A 25,983-nucleotide genomic window follows, 5' to 3' on the forward strand; every position below is an offset into this window, starting at 1 on the left:
TTCGGCAGTGTTACAGGAGGTCTGTGCCTCAGCTGCTCCCGCTGACTTCTATCGGACCTTCTGTCTGTTGGATCTTCAGTAAATCAGGCTCCATGTATCCAAAGTGTTTGCATTTCAGACAGGTATTTTACGAAATATTCAGACTGTATTGAACCGAACAGGAATTTTAACATTTATCTCAACCTATTCTAAAATTCATCACACATTCCCTTGACAATTGGGCTACTTAATTTGTCAGTGATCAGTGGGTAATAGAAACAACTAACCAGTACTGCTTTCTACTACATTTTCTGCAATTACTTTGATTAAAATTCCTGAAAGATTTGAAAATTCTAGCAGGATGAATTACTAAAAATGGGAGGGAGGGCAAAAAAAGTGATTTGGTAGCTAATCTATGTTAGATTTGAACAGCTGGATGAAAAACATGTTCCTGTGTTGTTTCTAGGACATGTAAAATTACTGTGACAACTCTCGCATTTTCCAGCTGAGGATCACAGTAAATACAGGATTGGTCAAATATAAGAGAACCTCTTTGCTCAGAGAGAGGAAGAGAACACAAGAGAAGATGGTAGTCCTTAAAGGTAAGGAGCGATTTAAATAATTCAATCTTTGGTTAAAATGTTTGCATGCAAAACAGGATTTTTTCACGTGAGCAGCTTCCTGTTTGCTTATTCAAAGTGGTTCACCAATGGTGATAATGACCCTCAGTACAGAAGCTATATGACCACAAGCTCAGATTTATGGTCCTGTGGTGGGAACTGTGCATTTCGAGCTACTTATTTTTAAGAAATAATTAGCATTAAACTTCAGAGGGAAATTTTCTTTGATTTTTTTTTCTGCTTTTTGAAGTTGCACAGCTCTGTGCATTGTGTAATGTGGTACATAATTGCAGTCATTTAATGATACTTTTCTACAAGAGGCTTTGGTAAGTGAATCTCAAAATGTTTGAAGACTGGTATTTGGATAAACGGAGAATTCTGGATTCTGCTCTGAAGTGACTGAACCTTTGAGTATAGGTTTTGAATTATGAATTTCTTGAAAACAGTCTCTGTAATGGGAATTACTGATCTAAGATTCTGCTCATTGTCAGGCTGGAAATGCTATGAGGACTGTATTTGGCATTTCCACRTCTGACTATGCTAGAACTGAAAGTCCAGAGGTGCAGAAAAAAGAAAAATAATCTGACAAATCCATYGGTTGTGGTACACTGAGGTCCTACTGGGCTCTGTGGTAGCAGAGGGAAGGCCTTAAATTTTCTGCATATATGCACTGTGGAAATAGGTGGGATAGGGCACAGTTTAGTCTTCACAATTTTATGCTAAAAACATTTAATAGTTATTTATAGTTATCCTGACATATGTCTAATGGAGATCATTTTTGACTTGCAGACTATTGCTCATATAAACACTGATCTCCGCACTGCTTAGAAGGATAAACAGCACTGGCTTCCAAGCAGTTCTAAAATTTTAATAGCTTAATCCAACAGTGCTTCGAATTTAACGTGATACTGACACTTAACAGTGTGCTGCGCTGAGAAAGGCAATATCACCCTCTTCTGAACACATCTCCATAGACCAGACGATCTTTAAGAGCACGTACACACAGACTTTTTTTTACCATCCATAGTTCTGAGGAGTCGTTGCTATAAACAACTGTAACTGCTCACAGAGTGGGACAGAGGGGGGTCACCAGATCATTCCGAGGGGGATTTTTGTAAAGCTTTGTGCAGTTATTGGATTCATTAACATGGTGCAATCCAAAATACTTGGCAAGTTGCTTCTAGAACCACATTATTCATTATTTGATATATAGGTATACATATGTATATTTTACTTTCCATTAAGGAAAAAAAMCAGTATTTGTGAGCTCTAGGCTTACAACTATATTGAATTATTGGATGATCAATAGTTGATATAAAAAAAAAAGGTTCACAAACTAGCTGTTGTTTAAAAATCCCTTATGCAAACTATTGAGTGAATATTGATAAATAATAACACATATTCTCAGAACAGGAGCAGTTTATAAGGAATAGAAAACAGGAATGCATGTGCAATCAGACAGGTTTGCTTTCCTGATTTGCTGACTACTGTTTGACCAACTTTGGTAAGAGCAGTGGAGAATTACAGTATGAGCTCTGCCAAAGATGCAAAGACTAAGATTTGTGTCAGAAAGTCTTTTTGTGTTATTTATGTGTTCCTTCCTGCTCTATTTTTAAATAGCTTTTTTCCTAAAAAAAAAAAAAAAAAAAAAAGGAAAAAATGTCAATGCTTTTTAAAATATTGATTTCCTTGAAACGATTATTTCCTCTGCTTCAGGAAGCCACCTCTAAATCAACTTGCAAGCCAGGACTGTAAAAAAAAAAACAGAGTTTTTTGGCAACAGACCTTTGTAAATAAGCAATTGACACTTATGCTATAACCACGAGCAGTTCCAAAAAAAACAGGGAGCTGCCAAAATAAGTAAGTTTGCCGTGCTGCATCCCATGCTGTGTATCCATCGTGGTCAGTCGGATCGGTGGCGATCAGAACGCTGGCCCTGGGGCCAGCTGGAGCGCTGCAGCAGCCACCCCGGCTGCTTCGCTTCTGCCCTTCGCCGCCGTCTCCCGGGAGGACGCTTAGTCCTGGGCGGCTGCTCGCTCTGGCGCTGTTGGCTGAGCGGCGCTTCTGGGGGGGGCGGTGATAGCTCCGGGCACGCTGAGCTTGGGGTACGCAGAGAGCCGTACTGATGTGTGCGCGCACACGCGCCCAGCGRGAGCGCGCTGTAAGGTGCGCGCGGTTGTCGGGCCGTGGGCTTWACACCGCTCTTCGGTTTTTGCGTGGCCGGCCGCAGGCGGCCCGGCCTCCCCGTTTCGGGTGAGCGCGAGGGTTGGGAATGGCACGACCGCGGGCTCCCTGGCTCGGGCTCGGCGGTCACGTGCGGTATGGCAAGAAAAGACCGCGGGGCTTCACACCRCCATCTCGGGCCTTTGTAGATAAGTTTTGCAGTAGAGCATTTCCCCCCAGCCTTTCCCCTCTCCCGTTTCAAGCTTCTTTTTCTCTGCTTGCTGCTTAACGCCTGCACTTAAGCAGCTCCGCAGCAGAAGGGCCACAGCAGGCGTTTGCCCCATTTCAGCAAGTCACACTGAGGCTGGAGGCAGAACCACTGACCACAAGGTAAGAGCGAGCGAAGGCTCTGTCGGCCTGTTAAACACGGTGTTAGGCAGTAAGGTACCTGAGCAGAAGGGTTCTGTTAACTCAGTTCTACGTTAAGTAAGTAAGTGACATCTAATGACTTAAATGAGGGCGCACAGACTGCCAGACTAACTCTGGTCTTTTGTCTACTGCAGATTCTGGAAGAAGATGTCAGACTGATGGACCAGGTAAGAAACTGTAACTTTTTTTATTAGTATGATTTAGAAACAAATTAAAATAGTTTTATTAATGAAGGCTCTGTGTGGAGTGAAACTGTGTCCAAAGCAAGAATAACTGTATTCACTTTTCATGGGACTACTGGTGAGGTTGTTTCTTTTTCATTGTGGACAGTTATTTTCAGAACACTTGGCTAGGATTTTTATTTTTTAACGCAATCTTTTCTTCTACATAATTCTCTTAGAGATCAGATAAATCTCTTTGGAGGTTAGAGGCTAGTTTTCAAGACTCCTGAAAGCCATGTAGTCATCTAGCCCAGAGAGCCGGCTTAAGAGTATTTGCTGCACAAGTTTCTGCTGCCTTTGACCTGGTGCATATCTTATTATTTTGAAAAAAATCATTTTTAAAATGGCTTACCTAAAAGGGAAGAAAACTTGATGAAGAACACAGATTTGCTTTGATAAATGTAACTTTTCAATTGGAGGTAAGGATACAGGCCTGTAAAGCTAAAGTAAAGAGAGCTGATCTGTTGGTGACAAGGAACAGGTTAGGGACACCTCTTCTCACCCCCCACCCCCCCACCCCCGGGTTTCTGCTCAAGAAGGGTCATAGTTTTTGCATTGAGACAAAGAGCAGGAAAGACAGAAAATGCAGTAGATGATAGATGATAGTCAGGATTCCAGTGAACTGGGTTTTAGGAGTCTGGTACAGGGTGTAGGCTGTTGGAAGTATAGTTGCACGAGTAAGGGCACAGATCTATTTTAATTGCTCTCATTAAAAATGTTTAAAATCATAAATACTGTAGATAGATAGCAAACAAATAGGACAAAGGAAATAGCAGAGTAATAGATACATATCCATATATACTGTAAATCAAATATATGCTGTTATGGAGTAGAAAGCTACTACTTTTGTGAAAGGTGATAAGTATTTCCAAAGAAAGAGGTGTTGCATTGCTGGAGGCTATTGTAGGTTAATAGCAAGAGTATTTTAATTGCTTAGCAATCGTCTCTTTAGTACTTCTGCAATGACAGCAAATTTCTGAAATGTCATGAGCCAAAAATCACTTATTCATTCCTTTGATGAATGAAACAGTGAGTAAAAGCAGTTATCCCTAAACGTAGCTGTTCTTTATCTTCAGATATTCACAAACTAATGTATATTTCTTCAACATATTAACTGGATGGTGTCTATACAATCAGAATTCAGCCTTGTGAACTGCTTGCATGTTATTCAATTCAGCTATGTTGCTTGGTATTTGTGGTGCATAAAGAGTTGTCTGTGTGTATAGGTTTTTTTTCCCTGGATTAAATCTCTGAAGACTTTGGCAGGCTTAAGCCCTGCTGAAGTCATTGAGAGCTGAAGTGCTTGCAAATTTATTACTATATCATGTAAAAGTGTTATAGTTTAGTTTTCAAAAGACTACACACCAGATGCTGTAAATAACAGTAGCAAAACCTTTTCGTTTTGTACAAATGCTTGTGCTAAGGGGGGGGGGGAACCGTTCCCTTCTCCAACTGTGCATCTGGCTGAGCAAAGGCTTCCCAGAGAGAAGCAACAAACACACTSAGACCATCGCTCAGTAACCACAGATATTGTTTTGCAATATTCGTTGAGATCTTCATGGGTTTTATTGGGATCAGAACTTGGCTGTTTTTATTAGCACTTTTTAGTGGCCATAGTTTAGTTGTGTCATATGGATTCAGAGCTGAACTTTGTAGGAAGTAACCTRCCATTTCAGAATCGCTAGTTTTGTGTCTTGTAACAATGCATTTGTATGCTGCAACATATAACAAAATGCCATGCAATTTAAATATCATCTTTGCCCAGTGTTGTATATCAGTATCCAGGGAATGTGTCCGAATTCCTTTCTTAAGTAAGTAAGTTTCTGGATTGAACATTAAGCATCCAGATGCATTATTTTCAAAACTTACTTACTTGTGAAAGCTTAGATGTAAATTCCCCCAAGAGATGCATAGAGATGCATAAGTAAGTTGCCACTTACTTAAGTCACCTTTGTAGAAATGACACATTGAGATTTTGAGATTTTACTAAAACTCAGCTTACATAGTTCTTTGAAACATAAGTAAGTAAGTAGGATCATATGCTTTTTCTTGTACAGCTAAAGTATTTTTTTTTTCTTTCCATATATGTGCATATCCTTCCAGGAAAAACTTACTTCTAAGTAGCAGGTAAGAAATATGGGTAAAATATTTAAGGAGGAATAGGAAAGGACATTTAATATAGTTAATCTTATTATACATTTTTCTACATTAAAGTCAACAGGCTGCAAATATATTCTGCTACAAAGCTTTTTGTAAGAAATAACATCTCTATAAGAAAATACATCTTGTTAAACATTTCCTGTAAATAAATTATCCCAAATAACTAAGCTTTGTGAGAGGAAGAGGCAGGTAGGTTGAGGCTAGGAAGAGATAAAAATTGCAGAGAGCCCATTTCTGTCTCCCCTTCCCCTCCCCAGCCCGCTCACGCTGGGTATCATTTACTTGCACACAGAGTCACAATGAAGGCTCCTCTGCTGAGTACGTGCTCTGTCAATGTAAGTAATAACACTTGCAGAATTGACTCCTGTGTGTGCTTTTTTTTAATTATTATTATTTAAGAATCTTCAGTTATGCCACTTCTGAGCCTTATTCTTGCTCCAGTTAAGCAGGAAAAGCTCCTCAGAAATAACCAGAGTTGCACTGATAGGACTGTGAGATTAAGGTCTGACTGAGACCATTGAAGAACACAGGACCCTATCTGAGCAGTCCCTTTAAAACAGTAACAACTAACTCCAACAGGGAAAAAAAGCTTATGAATTTCTCTTATTTAGACACTCACAAAAGGTAAAGCCAGTATAGCTCAGGTCTGCATTGTACTTAGGAAATCTGAGTCAGCTGGTATATATAACTTACGGTTTTAAACAACCATATGGTTGATGGGAGACATGTATTATCAGTAGGAAAAGGTGTCTTAGGTATGAGTGATATGGCCTTTAAACTACATACGGCTGTACTCAGCTTACTCAGAACTGATTAAACAGAAAAGTCTCTTGTATTACAAAATATGAAAATGGGTAATTATAAATGGGTAATTACAGCTTAGCAGGAGGTCAGCTATAGAATCAGACTTCTTTAAAGAAATATCAATCTTTTTACCAATSTCTATACAAAGGAATATTTGCAAATATGTAAAGTGAAAAAAATTAATTATAAAAGAAAGACCTGTGTGAGAAGTCAAAGGATGGAAACTGTCCCTTTTTCTCTTTTTTCTTTCCTTTTTTTTTTTTTTTCTTAAATCAGTACATGAATGATGTAGATTCGTTAGCTGTTTTGTAGTCACTGTAACTCCATAATAATTCCTGGCAGAATTGCCCAGTCTGAGAAGAGATCAAGTTCAGGTTGAATACATGCGGGAGGCTGGTACGCTGCGACATCACAGGATGTTTACACCACGTTGTTTGTGGTTGTACCACCTTGCACACATTTCTGCAGGAGAGGTGGTGCTCACAAGAGCCAACGCCTCTTTCTTTGCTTCCTGTACAGGACAAATCCATTTATGCTTCTGTGAAGTGCAATCGTATTTAGCACTATCAACGAATGCTAGCCCATGGCTACTATTAGAAGGTAAAACTTTTGCGTTTGTAGCAATACAGTCTAAGCCCCCCAACGGGTGCCTACATCACCTGTTATAAGAGCAACAGTGGTACCACTTTATAGCTCTTCAAGTACTTCTTCAGCACTCCACTCTCTCCTTTGGAAATATCTATAATGCAAGTATGTTTTGACAAAGAAAGTATATGTAGGACTAATGAGCCAGTATAGAATTCTGGATTCAGCATGCATGTATTTGCTTCATCTGTTCAAGCCAATGTATGCTAGCAGTAAACCAAGACAAATACAAGCGATTAAGTGTCATACTATGACATTGAACTACATAAAGCATTTCAGTTTACCCATATATATATATAGGAGACAAAACCCTGTTTAAATGCTTCTGATTGATTAGAGAAACTGCTCTCTTGAAATCAGGAGATGGCAACTTTTCACCTCTTCCATGAGGGCCYGCAAAATTTAGCACTCTTGTCCTGCAGGAATGTTCTCTTACTGAAGCGTCAGCCCTGAATAACAAGGGTGTGTGGACATTCACAGTAGCTTTATTTCCATCTCTCACACCTGAAACGTGTAATATTTTAGTAACCAATAATGTGTTGACAGACAAGTCTTCCTGGCAAGCACTGTTTCATTTGGGAGTACAACATAGCAATGTATACAATTTATTGTGCAGTCATTACCATGCTGGAAACCCACTGTAGCCCTAACGCTAAACCCCTGAAACATCATGGGACAATATGGCAAGGTGAGTGGCACCAATTTCCACRGTACCTGTTTGCATACTAGCATTTCCCACAAACTGCTGACATTATTTACAGAAGAGCTACATAATGGGAAAACTTCAGCTGCACTTGTGTTTACCACAGGCTCAAAAGGAAATGCATTTGTTGCGACTTCTACTCCTACCTAATTGTTACTTTAGCATTGTTTTAATTTGCAGTCCTCRTTTCCCACCATGCTGTAATGCCTTAAACACATAAAACCACAGTCGCTTAATAACATCTTCCCAATCCTCATTCAGATTTTTTGACACACRTGAAGTCTTGATTTAGAAGAGGAGGTTGCATCCTTCCATACTTTGCAAGACAGCCCTTTAGCACAGTCACATCGTTGGAAAATCTCCAGTCCATGGGAGCCTTTCTTGCGCTGTTTGGTGCATACCTCTCCCTGATGCAATACAGGCTTGCAAATTTTGGTCCAGAAATGGCGAGCACAGCAGTGTCCCTCAATACAATCTGATGACCGTAGGCAGGGGTCTCCTTCATGTCCTAAAAAGAGCAACCAAACTATTTTAGTTCATGAGTAAGAGTGAAAGCACAGATTCAGTGCAAAGGGATGCAAATGAAGYTCAGAAAAAAGGGAGATGACGTACCCATCTGTAGCTATTTTAAGGATGTAAACACAATGGAAGAGATGAATTTRGGAAGGTTCAAGAGGGTAATTTATGAGACCTGTCATAAGACTTGATAAGGAGCATTTCAATTACAGGTTTGTAAGTAAAATGACAAGTGCTTAACTACATGATTGCTACAAGAGGAAGATGGGTGTAATTTTGCACAACTGGAAACTAAATTTTCATTCCACTTCTGATACAGAAAAGTGAGCAAACACTAGTTCAAGCAGAGGAGTTGTTGGCAGATGTTACACCAGTTTTGAGCCATGCTCTGAATTCTCAAGACAGATTCGTGAGTCCAACCATTCACAACCTCTSTAAGTTCCCTTGAATTTATTATTTAACTGTATTTCTGGTTTGCGTTGCTGTATTTCGGCTTCATAATATGAAGGAACAAAGCACTATACTGCAAATGCGATCTTACCTTTTATGTGCGGCAGCTTGGACTGTGGCCTCCCTAAATTTTGCCATCCCAAATCCTTGCTGCTGTAATGACCATTCTTCTTGTTGCGTGGCCCTTCTAGAGCAGGGATGTGAGGCGTAAGGATGCTTTCAGTTACCGGTATGCAAATACCTGCAAGGAAGAATCAGTCAGTCATAGATTTGAACAAGAGGAAAAGCAGCTGAAAGACGTAGTCAGATGAGGATGGGGACCGTGAAAGTGTGAGGGTGCTGGAATCAGCCCTCAGGCCGTCTCATTTCTAATTACAGCTCAGTTGCTGATCCCAGACACCTAACTGCACTATAACTGCACTTCTGCTCAGATGCCCTGTCGTGCTGCCGTTGTGGTCKAAGCAGCTGGAGACTGCCTCTGAGATGTTTCACTCCAGTCTCCACATGAGACTTCTTTACATGAGAATACCAACAGTAACGTTATAAACCATCAAGGAGTGATTTTAGTAGTTCAAGGATTCATTAAGTCTCTCTTGCTTCTTCTGGGTTCTCTGCAGTCTATCCACAGATCAAACAATACTTAATCTAGTGCTTGAAAAGATACTGTGATTTCAGTTAAGGACCATCAGATGCATCCCAGTCCCAGCAGAAGAGGAAGAAGAAGGTGATACATGTGCCTTAGACGGTAACACTATTAAAAAAATGAAGTGGGGAAATGTGTTAAAGATGCATAAGAAAACAYTCCCTACAGTGCAAGATACTGGAGTAGTTTAAACCATAACTTAATGTCTTCAGGCACRGGATTACTTTAGGGAGAAAAGGGAGAGGGAGGGAGGAACAGAGGAGATTCAATAGCCTTTTGCCTGGCATGGCTTTCAGATTTTGACTTCTGTGGCACTGTTGCAGCTCTTTCTTTCCTTTTCCCCTCTTTTCTCTCCTCACCTTTCCTCCCCTGCTATCCCATGCCAAGCATGGTACCCTCCAATCCTGTGTTAATACAACCATGAATCCATTCAGTCTATTTTACTATCAAATGGTTTGTATTTCTGTTTGGCTAGGTCAGCATACAGCTCCCTATTTTCACCTACATAGGTACATCCAATCTAAAATGGARTCACAGATTACACTGGTTTCCTATGCAGTTTTGAAAACCAGGCTTTATCTTCTTCTAGGAGTATAAGATCATCCAGAGTCTTTTCTAATCCAAGGAAAAGTGCAAGGCCAGGTGACACATATAGCTAATAYTGTTTTCAGTATTTGAACAGTTTTTCTCTTGGTTTAGAAAAGGAAGTACGGTCACCCAGAAAGAAATACTTTYGCTAAGAACACACAGAGAAATAGAACTACTGCATAGCTATACATATATGCTGTATATTGCAGCATATCTAGTGAAAAGTAGATATTATTAAATTGCTCATTTTATGGAGGGAAAACATGAAAAGGCTGGAGTACCGTTGTTGCAGCGATTCCCAGGGCAGCACATGCCATCTCTGTGGCACCGCTTCTTCTTCCTCCTGCATATCATGCACGCAGATGCTGCTTGATGAGGACTGTGACAGTATCGCCCAACTTCACACTCTTTGTCGTTGGTGCAAGGATAGGCCTAGCGGGTGAAAGGAGAGGGTTACAGTGAAGCACGCCTTTGTACACMTATTTCCAAGAAACCAAACAAAGAAAACCTACAGCTGAGATACCATTCCCTGAGGCCAGGGGACACAGGTAAAGGYGCCTCACAGCGCTTCAGAGCTGACAGGTCGGTAACTGGAGCCACTTCTGATGCCATAGAGCAGCCCCTTGGCTCAAGTTGCTGGCAGTGCTGTATCAGCCTAAAGAATCAGGGAGATGGCTACAACCAGCTCTTTCGTGGTTTTATCTTTCTTTGCCTTAAACATATTTTGGCACAAGAGAACTKGTATTTTTGGGGGCTCCAAGATACACAGGCCTCTGGTTCACAGACAAGAACTTGAAAGTATGAAGTGAAGAAGAAATGGAGGCAGAAAGTTTCAGTCCATAAAAGTCCTGAACACACGCTGCAGTAGGTAGTATTTAAATTTGGGTCCGAACTTCAGGCAGGCATTTTTCTTTGAGAGTTGTCTAACATATTGATGGATAGCAAGTTCTGGTCATATAGTGAACATTTATTTATACCTTACTGTAACAAGCTCCTTTGCAATTACACCACTCCCTTCTGGCCCACACCAGTTGGACTCTTTGAGAGCAAACAAACATCACTGATCAGCATTTCCCTTGAATAACCTTCACCTCACTTACAGCCTTAGCATAATTTGCCACCTGCTGAATAACATTCCCATGATAGGTAGCCCAGAGCATATTGTACAGCACAAACTCTCCTGCATATTTAGCTCCCTGCAAGCAAAGAGACACACGTACAGTTCTCCTGTAGTAATTAAACTCAGCATGACCTTACAGGAAAACCAACTTAAAAAAAAAAAAAAAAAAAGAAGGGGGAGGCATTGAGTGAAAACACTTTACTCTCCCCTCTAAGGAGAGAGAAAGAGGAGTTCATTTTTAAATACAAAAAGGCATGATAGTTTGAAGCAACATAATGACACCACCACATTCCAGGATCCTTTTGCTGACTTTCACACAGTTAGAGCTATGTTCCCTGTCTGCATCTAATTTTAGTGCCTATTAAATTAATCATAGATTTTTTCCATTCATCAAAATTATACTTGAGGAATTTGTTTAGATAAAAAGATGAAAATTTGGAGCACTTTCTGGAAAATGATGTTTACACTTTCTCAACTAATTATATCCAGCAATTTTAATGAATTGAAGCATTGCTTTTGCTGTTTTCAAAGCAATTTTTACAATTATTTGCTTACCACAGACAAAAAACTCAATGGACGAATTTTCAATTTAGAATGATTGCTATTTTAATATCTTCAAATCAAGCCTTGATTATGTTGTTCTCAGAAAGGAAACACTTAGAGTTGAGAATTTGTTGTGGAAAATGTTTTAGACGAAGAACTTGTTTTTCTGCCATTCTGTTGAGAATTGCAGAAGAAGCAAGAGAGCTGCTAATAAAAACAAGCAAGTTTCTCTAGTGCCTTTAGTGGCTCTAGAACCATGCTATTTTCCATGCAATTTCATCAACYTTTTACTTTGTCAAAGGTCAGTTTAAAGTAGGAAAGGTACTGGCTGGGTAGGTCCACAGTGCTGCTGCTCAGTTACTTCTGAGTGTCTTTGAAGAATGATTCCCTAGTGCAGCTGTTTGGAGAAACTTGATACATGTAWAGAGCTTTCTTTCTTAAACATAAACATTTTATCTCAACTTCATTCTCAATCATGAAAGGGAGCCAGATCTTTTACGTAGGAGCAGTAATTAGAGGAAAATGCAAACACTCACCTGTGTGGTACTTTTAAGGAATAAGTATATTCTGGCACATCAGAACTAGATAAGCTGCTCTCCCTCAACTTCATCAYTGCTTTCACTCATTCTTTACAGCAAGAAATAAAATACCGAGTTACAAAATATGATAGAATTATAAAGGGTAAGTTTTCCCTGACTTAAATGGGACCTCACTCAACTAGGTACCTTACAACAGAGAAAAGGACTTTAAATAGACCTGTACATATTTATGCTGAGTTTGGAAAATTCTAACACTGCTAGGAAGGAGAAATGCAAATAAAAATCAGATGAACTAGCTAAAACCTGGAGCTGAAGGAATTTTAGGCCCTTGTCTATCATCAACGCCTTCTCAACCACATCTTTTTTCCAATGTAGTATATACCTGCAACTCATCAGAAGAAGCCTAYTTGCAGTTTTCTTCCAGTCTTGCAAATAGCCTKTTTTTTTTCTTAAAAGAGTTCTCTGATCCTRAATGGTACTAATGAATACTCTTGCATATCATATGTGGTGTCCATTTATTTTTGTTTTTTTAGGCTGAGTGATATTTAAAAGATATACATCTATTCACCAGCTATTTGGCAGCTCTCACCTTTCTTTACAAATGGTGAAAAGACTTTTTGACATTAAAAATCACCAAGGGAAGCAACATAACTCAGTCTATGTTCCTACTCTAGAGCCCCATCCCAAACAGAGATTATGCTTTTGAAATGCAAAAAAAGCCAAAACATTYAGCTACCTCAGACAAATGACTGTGGTACATCACGAATCAGTTTGTCTTGCTCAGGCAAGAACTGGCAAGTCAATCTGAAACCCCAAAAGACCACAGGTGCCAGCCAGTTACATGAAAAGCCTCTTGTGAATACCAGATGCCATCAGTTGCCTTGATCTTTCTTCTAAAACCACCATCCACCTGATCCCCCAGTTATCAGTTACAGGTAGTTTGAAGCAAAAATGTGTGTGTATCCTTCTATCTGTCTCCAAATCACAAGATATTCATTGGAACAACTCCTGCCTCCAACAAATTAATTTTATSTCTGCACACTATTCAGTATTAAAACAGAAGGGGAAAAAAAAAAAAGGGTTAGCATGTACCTAGCTTCAACTAACAGAAGGGAAAAAAATGAGTATGTAATGTCCTGATGTCAGCAGTAGCTGAACCAAACCATATATACATATGTTAAAATACAGGAAAAAAGACGACATGTATAATAATGTACAATATCCACATAGTTAGTAAGGCTAGACTGTATTTTCTAGCGATTGCCTATGCATGACTTAAGGTGTTCGGAACCTCCTGCACCACGGAGCACCTAAAACACAGTCTTTACRTTTAGAGAACTGCAGAGAACGTTTCCTACATACACCATAGAGCTGTTCCACACCGTACTAGCTAACTCTGCCAGGGAAAAGCAGGAGGAGCATTTTTAGCTAAGCTGTGCGAGCACTCATCCAGCACACGCRGTCTGAGGCAGCAGTTCATTTGCTCCGATGGTCTTTGTTACAGTCGCCTGCGCCGAAGCCGTCACGGTGGGACACAGAGCAGCATCAGTGCTAGCGGAGCCCCAGGCTGATCTGGTGTGCCCTCCCCTCCTTGCTTTTGCCCCTAGAAGAGGCCTCTCTCCGGCGGGTTTGCCAGAGTGCCGGGCTGGCCGTTTAGCTCGGTGCAGTGACCTTTGGAAGCACGCTAGGAAGCGAGCGCTGGTCTGTTCCTCGCCCTCAGCTAAGAGCAGCTACTTCTCCTGCCTCTTCCCTCRCATCCCAACCATTTGTTCAGAGGAATTGTTGGTTTTACGTTCTCCGTTAGGACTCTCTCTCTTTACATAAAAGATTAATCTATGGCCCTACAAAAGCTGAGGATATGGGATACCCTCACGCAGAGGCCTCCCAGAATTATTATACGCTGCACAGAACTGCAGGAGATGAAGCAGCTGCCTGGGGCTGCCTTGCACTAGTTCMTGTAACTACTGGGCACCAACAGTCTCTTCAGCTTATATCCTAGTCTCCAGTGCTCCAGAAGAAGGATGGCAACAGCAAAAAGTGACCCAAGTGCCATCAGGGCTGCACTTATTTACTAAGTGAACTGTTTCACTGCTCTCTAGCTTACAAGCACATTTCTTATTGCAAACTGAAACTACAAAAAACAAACAAAAAAAAAACCACACAAGAGAGGAAGAAAGTGCACATATTCCCCTAAATAACTCATAGCTAGGTAGTAGGAAYAAGTGGCCAAGATGAAGAGAATCTTCATTTGATTCTTATCTCAAACTTGATTAGGAGTGGGCAGTTAAGGTTGTCTCACAGCCTGTGAGTAAGCGCTCTTACCTAAAAGCCCGTTATCAGAGGTAAAAAGACCAGAGAAACAGAGGGCTATTGAGCAACATATTTATCCAATCTGTGAATTGGCTTCAGCTTAATTCCTAACTGGGAAGCTGAACTAACTATGCGAGTATCATTACTGGTTTTGTTGTGTAGCTCTCCTGCTCAGAGCCGGTTTATACTGAATATTGATAATAAGGGGATGTGGAGCTCTTTGAGGCTATAGCTCACCTTCTCTCCACAGTTCATGATATAAATGCAAAGCAACCGTTCTTGGGATCAGATGAAACAGTTGTCCCACCCTCGACAGAGGGAACCACCTGCAGATTGTCTGATCTCACGGTTACTGGGGACTGAGCTGAAGAACAGGACAAAACCTTGGTCTGCCRTACAGCTGAAAGCAGGAGCACTAGAGAGCTACTAGGTCAATCTTTCATCTCTTTCTCAGCTGACAAAGTGATAGTAGTTGTTGCAAAGGTGAGACAAGTGAGAGGGGAAAAAAAAAAAGGACATGATCCCAGGAAAAGTCATACTTCCTGCTGTATAAGAAATCAAACAATCAAATCTAGGCAACTACTCACACACAAGCTTGTACATGCTGAATCCTTAATTATTAACAGCCTACGGAAATACCAGTACCCATAACCTAGTGGTCTAGGTTATACTATCACATCTAACAGAACAGATTTTTTCTGCTGTCAGAGGACTTCACTTTTATGTCACCTATATCCAGATTATACCTGCGAGACAACTTATAACAAATGAGTTGATACTGCAATTACTTGTTTGTTACTTAAGGAAAAAAGTTACTTTCCCTATTTCAATTAATTCTACATTTATGTATTTAAAAATAATGGCTGTAAAGGAGGTGGAAACTGACCCCTTTACAGCCAGTACTCCAACCTAACCGTAGGCAAGAGGACAGAGTTGCCACCCTCCACGGACGAGGTGAATAGCAGAACTTACTAGCCTTTAGTCTTAGGACTGTGCAGGATGCTTAATAGTTCACAGCTGCCAGGCCAAATGAAGCAACCAACTGCCTTGACCATGGTGAGAGCTTCTACTTCCCGTCCTGCCGTGGACAGGAGAGAGCTGTCGTTCTGAGCAAGGACTTAGTTCCTGTAGGGCAAACATATGAAATAGCCACAGGGGTGCCAGCTCTGTTTTTGCTTTTCTCTCTCTCTCTGAAGAATCAGTTAAGCCAAAGTAAAAGCAYACCAACAAATTAGGAAATGCAAACATATGCTTTAACCAAATAGCCTGATGTCAAGAATAGTTACAAAGAATGGAAGTCGTTGTTTGACTCCTCAGTGGGGCCTGATTCTGAGCTGGGACCTCAAAATTGTTTTGGTCTTTAGCAGAGCAGCATTGATGGGACAGTTGCATGCAACGTGTGGCCTGTAGAGCTAGATGACTATATCACACATGGGATTTGTCCTGCTTACCTCCTTCGGAGACAGACAGAATGAAGATGCTGTCTGTGAAGCTCAGTGAGAAGCCCTAATGTGACCTCGCAGGACACAGATTGTTGCAACAGTGGAAATAAGAGCCCTTCATTCAGTACCACAGGAATTAGACAAAAAAAAAAAAAGGCAAACAAAAAGGAAAAAAAGGGCAACCCCCCCAACTGTTTCTGTAAAAGATACTGYTTTTTTCCTGCAAGGTAGTTAAAGCTTAGGCCAATTTCTCTTAAGTTTCCCAAATGTTTTCAGACAAACCTATATCTAACTGACAAACTTTGCCTAGCTTTATTTCAGCTGTTAAGTAAGCACGTAAAATAAGATGTGAATGGGAAATGACTCTCATTTACTACTATTTTGTTTTTAATCCCAAATGAGAAAAGAGCTTATCAGAAGCCATCTGGAGCAATGCAATTTTCCCACAGCACTGCTGATGTTGCTTTTTTCTATTCTTAGCTCAACACAAGCATAGATGATCGCGAAGGCGCTCACAGTGCGCAAGCAGAAAGCCCTAGTTAATTTATCCCACTGAGGAAGTCATGCTGTGCTCCCAGACAGCTCCAGACACGGATTCTGTCTCAGCCTGATCTCACCAGAAACTCTCGACTCTCAGCGACTGCTGCGGCACAGACCGTTCCTGAAAGCATAACTCACAGTAGTTACAACAAAGCAGATTTACTCCACTCAGTTGCCATATCAAACCTAACAATTTAGTTTTTCTTATTGAGCCTCCTCGTTATAAAGATAATACAACATCTCTGACCAACTTCACTGCAAGACTCAATGAAAAAAGCATCATTTTCTGCCACTAGATTAGGCACAGGTACTTTCTTCTAGCAGTAACTTATTTTTAGCTCTTCAGCTTAAAACAATACTGCTGTTCATGAGGTCAGATCCACAGATTCACATAGCGCTACATTGTGGATATGTATATTGTAACCTCCAMAGAATATTCCTCCAAACTGTGTGGCTAACAGCCCCAGATGCCTGCATTATTAAGACAATAAATACTCATGTTTGAAAGAAATACTCAATCCACTCCTAGACCACCAGGGGAAGAACATTTTTAAAACATGCAGTAGTCCCGCTTTCATGGTTTGCTAGAGCCAAAGAAAACTCAGATCTTAACAACCAAAAAACAAATCTTACTGAGGTCTCTCTGAGCCGACAGCCTGCAGGAACCACACGGGTACTGACTCAGGCTTTCCTTGTCCTAACAAAAATGTCACGAAAAACAACTTCCCATCCTCCAGATGACGGGGCCTTGGCTCTGGGTGCCTTCAACTCGAAGGGAGCACGTGGCTGCCGTGCCTGGAGGAGCTGCTGGATGCATAGAGCCTCCACAGGGTCCAAGGGAGGAAGAAGACTCAAATGCCATAGAGCAAACCCAAGAGCAGCATTGGTTACGCACAGAGCTAGCCAGCGTGGTCAGTGCCCCATCCAGTGTGAAGGGATGACCTCCAAATGCTTTTTACCCTTACAAATACTCACTCATACTCTGACCCAGTGTGATCTCCTGGCCACACTGTGGATTTTGACTAGTACTTTAGGTTTCTAGCACAACTGTATCTTCTCTTACTCAGTAGCTTGTAATTCAATACTTTTTTTTTCTTCTTCTTTTTTTTACAGAACTACCTCCACTTTGTGTCCTATTGGAAGGAGGTAAATAGTGTTTTTTGAACAGAGCCTGGCTTCTAGAGGACACTTTGCAGAAGGTAATCTGAAAGATTGCAAGTCTAACTTAAATTACTCTAAATTTACAGAAATATTCATTTAAAGTGGATCAATTACATTCCCATGCAATTACATATTAATTAATTTAGCCTTAATGCATTTTACATCAGTTACGAAGTGTTCACTCACAAGTATAAGACACCTAAATTAATGCACTTTAGAAGTTAACTCAGATTAATTCTCTCTACCTCCCCATCCACATAAAGCCCAGAATGAGTTATATTTCGAAATGACTCAAAGGCCAGGACACTATACCCAAAATACAGGCGGTCATGTATTGCTTATACCATGGAAGAGCATAAAACCATCACCAGGATGTGATAGCATGTGTATCATAGCTTCCAGGCAGCACAGCTACAGGTCTTCCTTTTTTACATCACACCTTTATGGCAAATTATCAACCTTAGATTCATACTGGCATCACTCTGCTGAATCCTGCCGTTTCCAACATAGCACTCCCTGCACTGCGCATGTTCTGCTTACATCGGTGCCCCTTTGCGTCACGACCGCGGGATTACGTAGCAGTGCTTCCTATCCAATGCTTGGAGAGACCRTGAGCCTCCTGCACTCCAAACACCAACCTTGATTTTGAAGGAGACTACTTCCTTCTCCRTAAAACTGAACACCTTAAAAAAGACGTTATTATTAAAGAAGGTTCAAAAGTTTGGGGAACAGTCATTTTGACCCCAGATTTTACAAGGCTTTGTCCATAATGTATGATTCACATTGTCTGCTGATCTATCAGCAGCAGCGTTACAAGAGAGTGTGTCAAAACAATGCTAGGTTATCTTTGAAGTCAGCAATGTAGTACTAAAGCAATGTGACAGGAAGCCTTCAGGTCTTGATTTTATGTCATTTTCGAATGCGTCACTGAAGACTAATTGAAGGATAAAGGTTTGTTAACACATACTTTGTTCTATGTCCAGCCTTTTCAGCAGACTGCTCTTGTCCTTTTATCTCTGTATTTTCCTCATCCCTTTGCAAAACCATCAGGTTTTGCTTTTTAGTTTTGCCTCTRATTGGCTATTTGTCATCTGTTCAAGAGTAAGAGCCTTCTGGCTTTTTGATTAGCATGTTTACTGCTATGGATGAACAGTGGATTGCCAAAAACAGTTTTCCCTCTGGATCTATTAATTCTAGAAGTATGTCTTTTTTTTAATTCATCTAAGAATATTATCCAGATGGAAAAAACTAACAGATCCTACGGCACACAAAGCACCAGACATTAAACCACAGGTAGATACTCACGCGTTGTGGTTAGACGTTCAGTAACATTGCTGGGAACTGGCAATAACTCACTGCCCTAGCACCTGGGTGTGCACATCCCCAAATCACGATGCCTTTTCAATACGTAGCTTTTATTTGGAATGATCTCTGCAAGCATCCATTCAGAAAGAAAGATGAGATGACAGCCTCACCTTCTGTAATACAGCTACCAAAGAAACAATCCTCCTTTGCTCTCAAACTTTCACAAAACCTAGGGAAAGCAAACCAGCTGGGTGAAACCCTGCCCTCTTGAAGTCAGTGCAGAGACTCCCTTTGTGTACTACGGCGCCTGGATTTCACACACCRAGAACGCTATCAGGTTATAAGAATTTGTGCAGCGTTTGCAGTCCTCACCCTGGAAACGACTCCTTGCTATTCCTCACAGAATATACTTTGCATTACAGAATACACAGCCTACAAGAAATCATTTTTCAAAATGCAGTTTATCTGGCCCTTGTTTTTTAAAGGATAGCCCTGAAAACATGAATTAATGTTAGTTGCAGACAGCCAGATACAGTATGTCTGAGAGGTATGAACTGCTCTCTACCTCAGCAGACTGCTGACTGCAGTCTTACGTTGTTACTGAATGTCAGCATCATGGTTTATCTCCCTGATGGTCATTTATGTGAGAACACCTGGTCAATAGGCATCTCTCGCTCCCCAGTTCTTTTCCAGGCATAAGAAACCACCACTGTCATCTCTGATTCAAAACACCTTGCCCTCCGTCACCTCCTGCTCTACAYGACACTCTCTGCGACCTAACGTGCGCAGTTGTTACGTTGCTGTCCAATTAAGAGGGACAAGTCCTGGGTCTCAAGCTCCAAAGCACCTTGGAGAATTGGAATCACACGGCAGTAATCAGTCTGTCTAGCTTTAGTATCTGGGCACGCAAACACTGCTCGCACTTGCACAGGCTCGCTCACTCTCCAGTCACGTGAACCCCAGAATTCAGAGACCTAGCCACAGATGCTCAGTTTTAAAGAAAAAAGAAGAAGAAAAATAATAGGGTGAAGTTTCTTCACTTCTTACATTTAGGTCTGCATGAGTGAGCCTGAAAAACAAGACAAATCAATAATGCTCGATAACGCAGCGTGGAGCTTTCATCTGCATAACGACGGGAAGAGCTGCGATACAGAATCACTGCACGTAACCCTGACTCACTGTCGGAGCGATCTGCTCATCTTTTGCAGGGACCTCCTGCAAAAGACGCCGTCCTGGGGGCAGGGCACAGGAAACAGCCCCTGGAGGGCACAGGCAGCCTCTGCAGAGTGGTTAGAGTCATACSGCTTCCTGCTCAGCTGATTCCTCGGTGACAGTAAAAGCAAAATTATAATACTAGGCTATTAAGGAAAATTATCACACTTTACTTGAAGGCTTCCTTTGGGGAAGGGACCCTAACTGTGTCATTAAAAAAACATCATGCTCTTATTATACGATTAAGTGGAGCTGCCTACCCAACTTCACCCTGTGGTAAACAGCCTAGCAATCAAGGTTGCAACACTGTTTACCCTTTTTTCTTTTAAAATGTTCCTAGCTAATTTTGCACAAACAAGAAAACATGAGCAACACAGCAAGGCAAGAATAACTTATGAGTAAAACCAGATGAACACTAACATATTTACGYAGTGTAATGACTTCACTACTAATTCAAACAAACCCAGGCCCCAGTTCTCAGAAGAGCGCGCTGAGCACATGCAGTCCAGGAGGCAAGAGGAGGGTGGCTTCAGACAACATTTCAGCCTGCAGCCCCAGAGTTAGTAGGGACTGCTCTTAGCTTCAGTCCGCAATAGCCACCGAGGGACCGCCTTTCATTCCAGAGCAGACCTCCTGCTCCGGCTACACCCTCTTCTCGCTCTTACAGGCCCTTTTCCATGCTCAGGCCAGACTGACAGGGGGGACAGGACAGTAGATCTCAAAAATTTTTAATTCCCTTCATGCCATAGAAGTAGTAGAAAGAGGAAAAAATATATAAATACTAAACCAGAGCCAGGTTCTCTAYCTAGAGAAAACACATGATGGTCACCTCTTGATGAAAGTACAAAAACAGAAAAATGTCCAGAGAGACAGGACTAACCCTATGCAGTTTCCAGATGAAGCCAAAAAGAACATTGTCCTATTCTAGTAGCTGTCAGCATACAATTACCTAGGATTCTGGCAGTTAACACGGAATTAGCTGTAACTCTGTTCTCCATCCTTACAATAAGCTGATTCTGCAGCTGAGACTTGTGTTTATCCTCTTCCCTGCTACATTTCAAGATCTATTCTGGACTTGTGCTTGCAAGCGCTCTTTTCTTGTTTGAAAAATAATATTCTTTATGTGGAGTAACGGAGTCTAGTCTTTGTTCCTGGATGTCTTGGACGTTAATCAACATAAGTCGTTAAAAAGTTTAATCCTTTCTGCTTGGCACAACATCAGTCTGAGCACAGTTTCTTTGTAACAGCCTTTGGAATAAATATCCATTAAAGATTTGTTTTCTCCTTATACTGGTCACCCACATTTTATAGTGGGTGGCCCTTTTGTCTGTCCCATTGCTATATTTCCACCTCTGAAGCTAAGCCAGATGCAGCAACCTGATACTAGTTTTTAGTTCACACAACTTTATTTTAACAAAACTTCCATGTATATCTGATACTCATTAGGAAAGCCAAAGAAACAGGAACCATGGTAATATTGCACCACCTTCTTGACAACTCTTATTCTGCATTTGTTGGATTCTCCAGGGTACCGCAGGCTTCATTAACAAGTATTTTTCACATTTAGATGCCTCAGTAGGCAAGCAGAACGTTCAACCCATATCTGAACTCCTCTTGTTGGTATTATTTGCATTATAACCATGCCCAGAGGCAGTGTCTAGGTGCTGTATTTACCTGCAATGCTGTTTTATCACTACTTCAGATACTATGTAGCCTACATAAGCAAGACGAACATGGGCAGAAAAAATTTTGTATGTTTTGGGGGTAAGGTTTTTTCTTTCCCTTCCCCCCCTCCCCCCCCTTTTAAACACAGATAGCACCAAGAAGAGATTAAATAGCTTGACTATACCAAGGCATAAAGTCCACAGCACAAGTAATTTTCTCCAGCCCCTGCCCAGTTAACTGTATGATTCTTTTCCTCTTCAAAACTTGTACCCTTCTTTTCAGATGTGCTAAATAGATGTGACTCTGTACCTTTGACAATTACACCCTTTACAGAGGGATACAAATATGAATCAAGGTGACCACATTTATTAGCCAAGTATGAAAAAAATGTAGACCTACTTTCTAATCTTACACATGGAAATAGAGCTTATAGTATTTTTATATGTGAACTCAGCCTATTTAACGATTCACAAACATTTCTTATACTATGCRTATGTTCCTTCATCATAATCACATAGCCATAGTTTCCTTAAACACCACATAAAACTAAACACAAATCATATCATATATAAACTAAACACATATACAGCTACACTGCTATTTCAGCATTTTTCTAGGATATCAGAGAGCATAAATATCCTGCCTCAGAATATCCCTCTCCAAATATTTTTCTCATTTTTCCTCATTTTGTGTTAATGAGATTTAGCATGCTTGACCATAAGATCTGGAAAAATACAGGAAGAAACACATAGTAATGCAGTGATTTGCAGTGACCTTTTTCTAAAAAWAAATAAATAAATAAAACAAAGTCTTCCCACACACCTCCATTCATAGTCATTCACCTCTATGTTTTTCTCCTGTATTTTTAAGTCCTGGTTATAAAACCTGGCAAAGAGTGAGTGAAAGCACTGGTAATCGTCACTATTAGCAGTGCTACAATGTGCAACACCCAGAATAACCAGCTGTTTGTTTGCAGGGTGATGGCACAATAGAGACCAAGTGCTAGGAGCAAAGTAAGAACAACCAGATGCACCTTAGTGCCTCGTATACAAACCCATCCTGATCTCGCTGAGGCAGACGAAAGGGAAATGTACCACTGACTTCAATACAATTAGTGTTTCACCCTTCTCTCCTGTTTCTTTTCAAAGGGTGTTGCTATCTATGTTACCCAAATTCTGTTTTCTTTCTATCTTCCTGTGTGTTTTTTTTTTCAGTGTCATCTTCTTTTTACTTATGGCTAAACCACAGTTGTTTACCATATACCAAAAATATCCAGTTAATTATCTTGAAGTCCCCAATGTACATATGGTCTTAGGCCTGTCTTTCATTTAAACACACACACACACACACACGTGTACACATGTCTGAATAGAAAATAACTGTGCGAGACGTGCAGTAGTACCCTTATCGTTCTTATCGGATGTAACTCAAGAAAGGCTTTTGAAAAGTTCAAAAGAAAAGCTGCAAACTGTTGTTTTAATGAGAATCCATTAAGCAGAGCTCTGTTCGTAACCCTCCCAGGTCACTGTTTTCATTAGCAGGCTGCAGGGGTAACAGCAGAGTTATCTGTGCAGTGCTCCTTGGTTGGGTACGTGTTCCGCTCTGCAAGAGTGCTTTCTGTTAGATGTTCAGTCCAGCACTGCTGTTATCTCTTCTCTAAAGAAAAGAAAACCTGATGCAAATTAATGGAAATTTCGTGGCTGGCCACCAAAGGGGCTTTCCCAGCCAAAATCAGAACAACGGTTTTAATTTACTTAGGAAATCAAAAGGCTGAAAAGACCTGATCTTTCCATCTCTCCCTATTGCAAGTAGGCCTTACTGTATCATGCAAACCATGATTTCACCGGATTCACAATGGATTTACCCATTAGAGATTTATCACACAAGTATTTGCAGAGCAGCTCATATATTTCAGCGTAAAAATATTATGAAATGTAAACTTACAAATTAGTTTGAAGCACTGACTTTTAAGTTACTTCACAGCAACTCAGAAATTGTTGAAAAATTCTTAGAAACTTTTGTGCAGGGAAAATCTAGAGTGTATGTCAGTTTTTTGAGACATCACATCTACTCATCTCTGCATAGACAAAAGTGATGGTGTGAAAAAGTCCATCTTATGCATCCAAAATGAAACGCTTCCAAAGCTCAAATAATCTGCTTCTGTAGTTTAACCAAGTTCATAAGCATTTAAAGTCATTAGGCATATTTGCAAGCGTAAAAAGATTGTAAAAACCATTACTGCCTGCAGGAAAGGCAGCGGTACAAAACTCCATAAATCTGCRTTTTCTGTGTGTGAGGAGCAAAACCAGTTTCCATTTCAGAGTTAGGTCTGCAGTGCAGAAGCAACTGCAGAAGAGGACACAACAGAACGAAACCGCCGAGAGAATAACTGAGATCACTTACYGCTCCTGAGCCGCCTTCGCTCTGTAATTACAGCTACGCCAGCGCTTACGTTTCAGCTGCTCCGTGCAGCCACCAAACCYGTTCTAGTAAATGACCTAAGTACATTTAAGTTCAGTGCACGGATCCTGATGGGTTTATCGGTTGTAGGTTTGCCCTAAAGGAGGGACCACAGGAGCTCTGTGCTGTGAACATCGGGCTGCTAGCTGCAGAGCAGCGAAGCCCCTCAGGTTTTCGCCCGCGCAGCCAGGGCGCCGCGCGACGCCTCCGCAGGTTGCTGCTGGGCGCCGTGCACGGCTGGCGCAGCAACCGCGCGCCCCTCGGCTCCCCGCGCTCTGCCCGAGCTTAGGCCAGAACAGAGGCCCAAAGCGACCGCTGCGACTGTGGGCGTTACTGGGAGGAACTGAAGTTGAGCTCGCTGCAGGCCGCAGCGGCAGGGCTCGCAGCCTGCCAGCGCGCRCGCCCCGAAGCAAGGCCGCCGGGAGCAGCGCCCTCGGAATGCAAAGCCGTGGCGAGAGCTTCACTTGCTCTCTTTCAGAGAGCTGCTGAATTCGAGGCGAGGAGGTGAGGAAAGGAGCAGTTTAACAAGGTTATGTAGGAAACGTCTTCAAGACTCAAGGAATTCATATTCTAAAGTGCATTATTAAAAAAACAAACAAAAAACCCCCCAAAACTTTGTTAAGGAAGTTAAAACCTTATCCCAGAGTTTGCAAGAAACTGTACTACTGAAAGTAGTCTATAAAGGCTCTCAAAGCAGAGTCAACAAGCAGCATAAGCAGAAAGAAAAAAATATTCAAAAATTTGCTTTTTTCTAACAGCTCTGGGAATAACATATCAGCAAAAGGAACAACAATGACGACRACAACAAGAAAAGGTAAAAACCACATTCTGGTACCTCACTGGCGACTGGTCTAAATCCATAAAAAGGACTGCTGGCTTCTAGGGACAGTTTGTTCCAAAAAATACTGCTTAGTATGAATCAAACTACCATGCACAGATTCTATATGAATGTTACCATRCCTGGTATTTCAACGGAAGATGATGCATGTGTGCTTTCATGCTTAAAAGGTGTACCRTCTATTCCACATGTATACTTTGAAACCTATGCATGTATTTATTGATGATAAAATTTTTAAAATTTCTTCACATATCTAGATATATGCACATGAATATAGAGCAAGGATATAACACAGGACAGAACTGGTGTATGACAAATAACAGCAAAATAAACAACTACATAATTTGCAAATATTGTTATACTTACAATTTCTACTGAGAGGAAGCAGCAAAACCAGTTACAGACGAGACCTGCACTTCTCTAAGCAAAGCAGAAATAGGACTTCCAGCAAAAATACCAGAAAGGTTCAAATCTAGCTCTGTAGTGGATTTACAAAGAGCTGAATGAGGCCCAAAGTCTTTTAGTGTATGTCAACAAATCAAATTTAAAACACTGCTATTCCAACGAGGGATCTCTATGTACTTATATAGTGCATATTTGTATACCTGCCACATCAGAATTGGGTTTAGTTAACATAGTTAGGAAACTCTTCATTTAAATTTTATTTATTTCTCTCTTCTGAAAACAGCTTACCATTTTCTTTTTTTCTTTTATGGTCCACCAAATTACATGTGACCAAATGTACCTATTTAGTGAAAATGGGTTCCATTAGTATGTAATCTTATCCCTGCATTGTTTTCTTCTGAAGGAAAATAATAGAGAACAGGTGGTGATGCTTAGCATCAGGCTCCTGTTTCTAGAATTACAATCTACTGGGAGCCACCAGCAATCTCTGAAAGCTGTCATAAGCGCTCAGGAACTAGTATG

The 25,983-nt window shown here is 41.0% G+C and overlaps 1 protein-coding gene and 1 long non-coding RNA gene across 2 annotated transcripts in view; one reads left to right on the plus strand and one right to left on the minus strand.

Moving 5' to 3' along the window:
* Nucleotides 1–25,023, plus strand: LOC146583997 (uncharacterized). The gene is made up of 6 exons (XR_014898292.1): nt 1–122; nt 446–581; nt 3,326–3,358; nt 5,516–5,539; nt 17,529–17,614; nt 24,977–25,023. It is a non-coding gene; the product is annotated as an uncharacterized LOC146583997 (long non-coding RNA).
* Nucleotides 5,427–25,983, minus strand: part of DKK2 (dickkopf Wnt signaling pathway inhibitor 2) — a 38,359-nt gene continuing 17,802 nt past the window's right edge. The window contains exons 2-4 of the mRNA XM_085325608.1: nt 10,203–10,353; nt 8,782–8,931; nt 5,427–8,232 (exon numbers count right to left, since the gene is read on the minus strand). Of these exons, the coding sequence (XP_085181734.1) occupies nt 7,982–8,232; nt 8,782–8,931; nt 10,203–10,353 (552 nt within the window). The 3' untranslated portion in view covers nt 5,427–7,981. The remainder of the gene's footprint in view (nt 8,233–8,781; nt 8,932–10,202; nt 10,354–25,983) is intronic.

The sequence above is a fragment of the Rhea americana genome, unplaced genomic scaffold (assembly GCF_003343005.1).
Source record: "Rhea americana isolate MKP2758 unplaced genomic scaffold, rheAme1 scaffold_99, whole genome shotgun sequence".
In the NCBI taxonomy this organism is placed as follows: Eukaryota; Metazoa; Chordata; class Aves; order Rheiformes; family Rheidae; genus Rhea; species Rhea americana.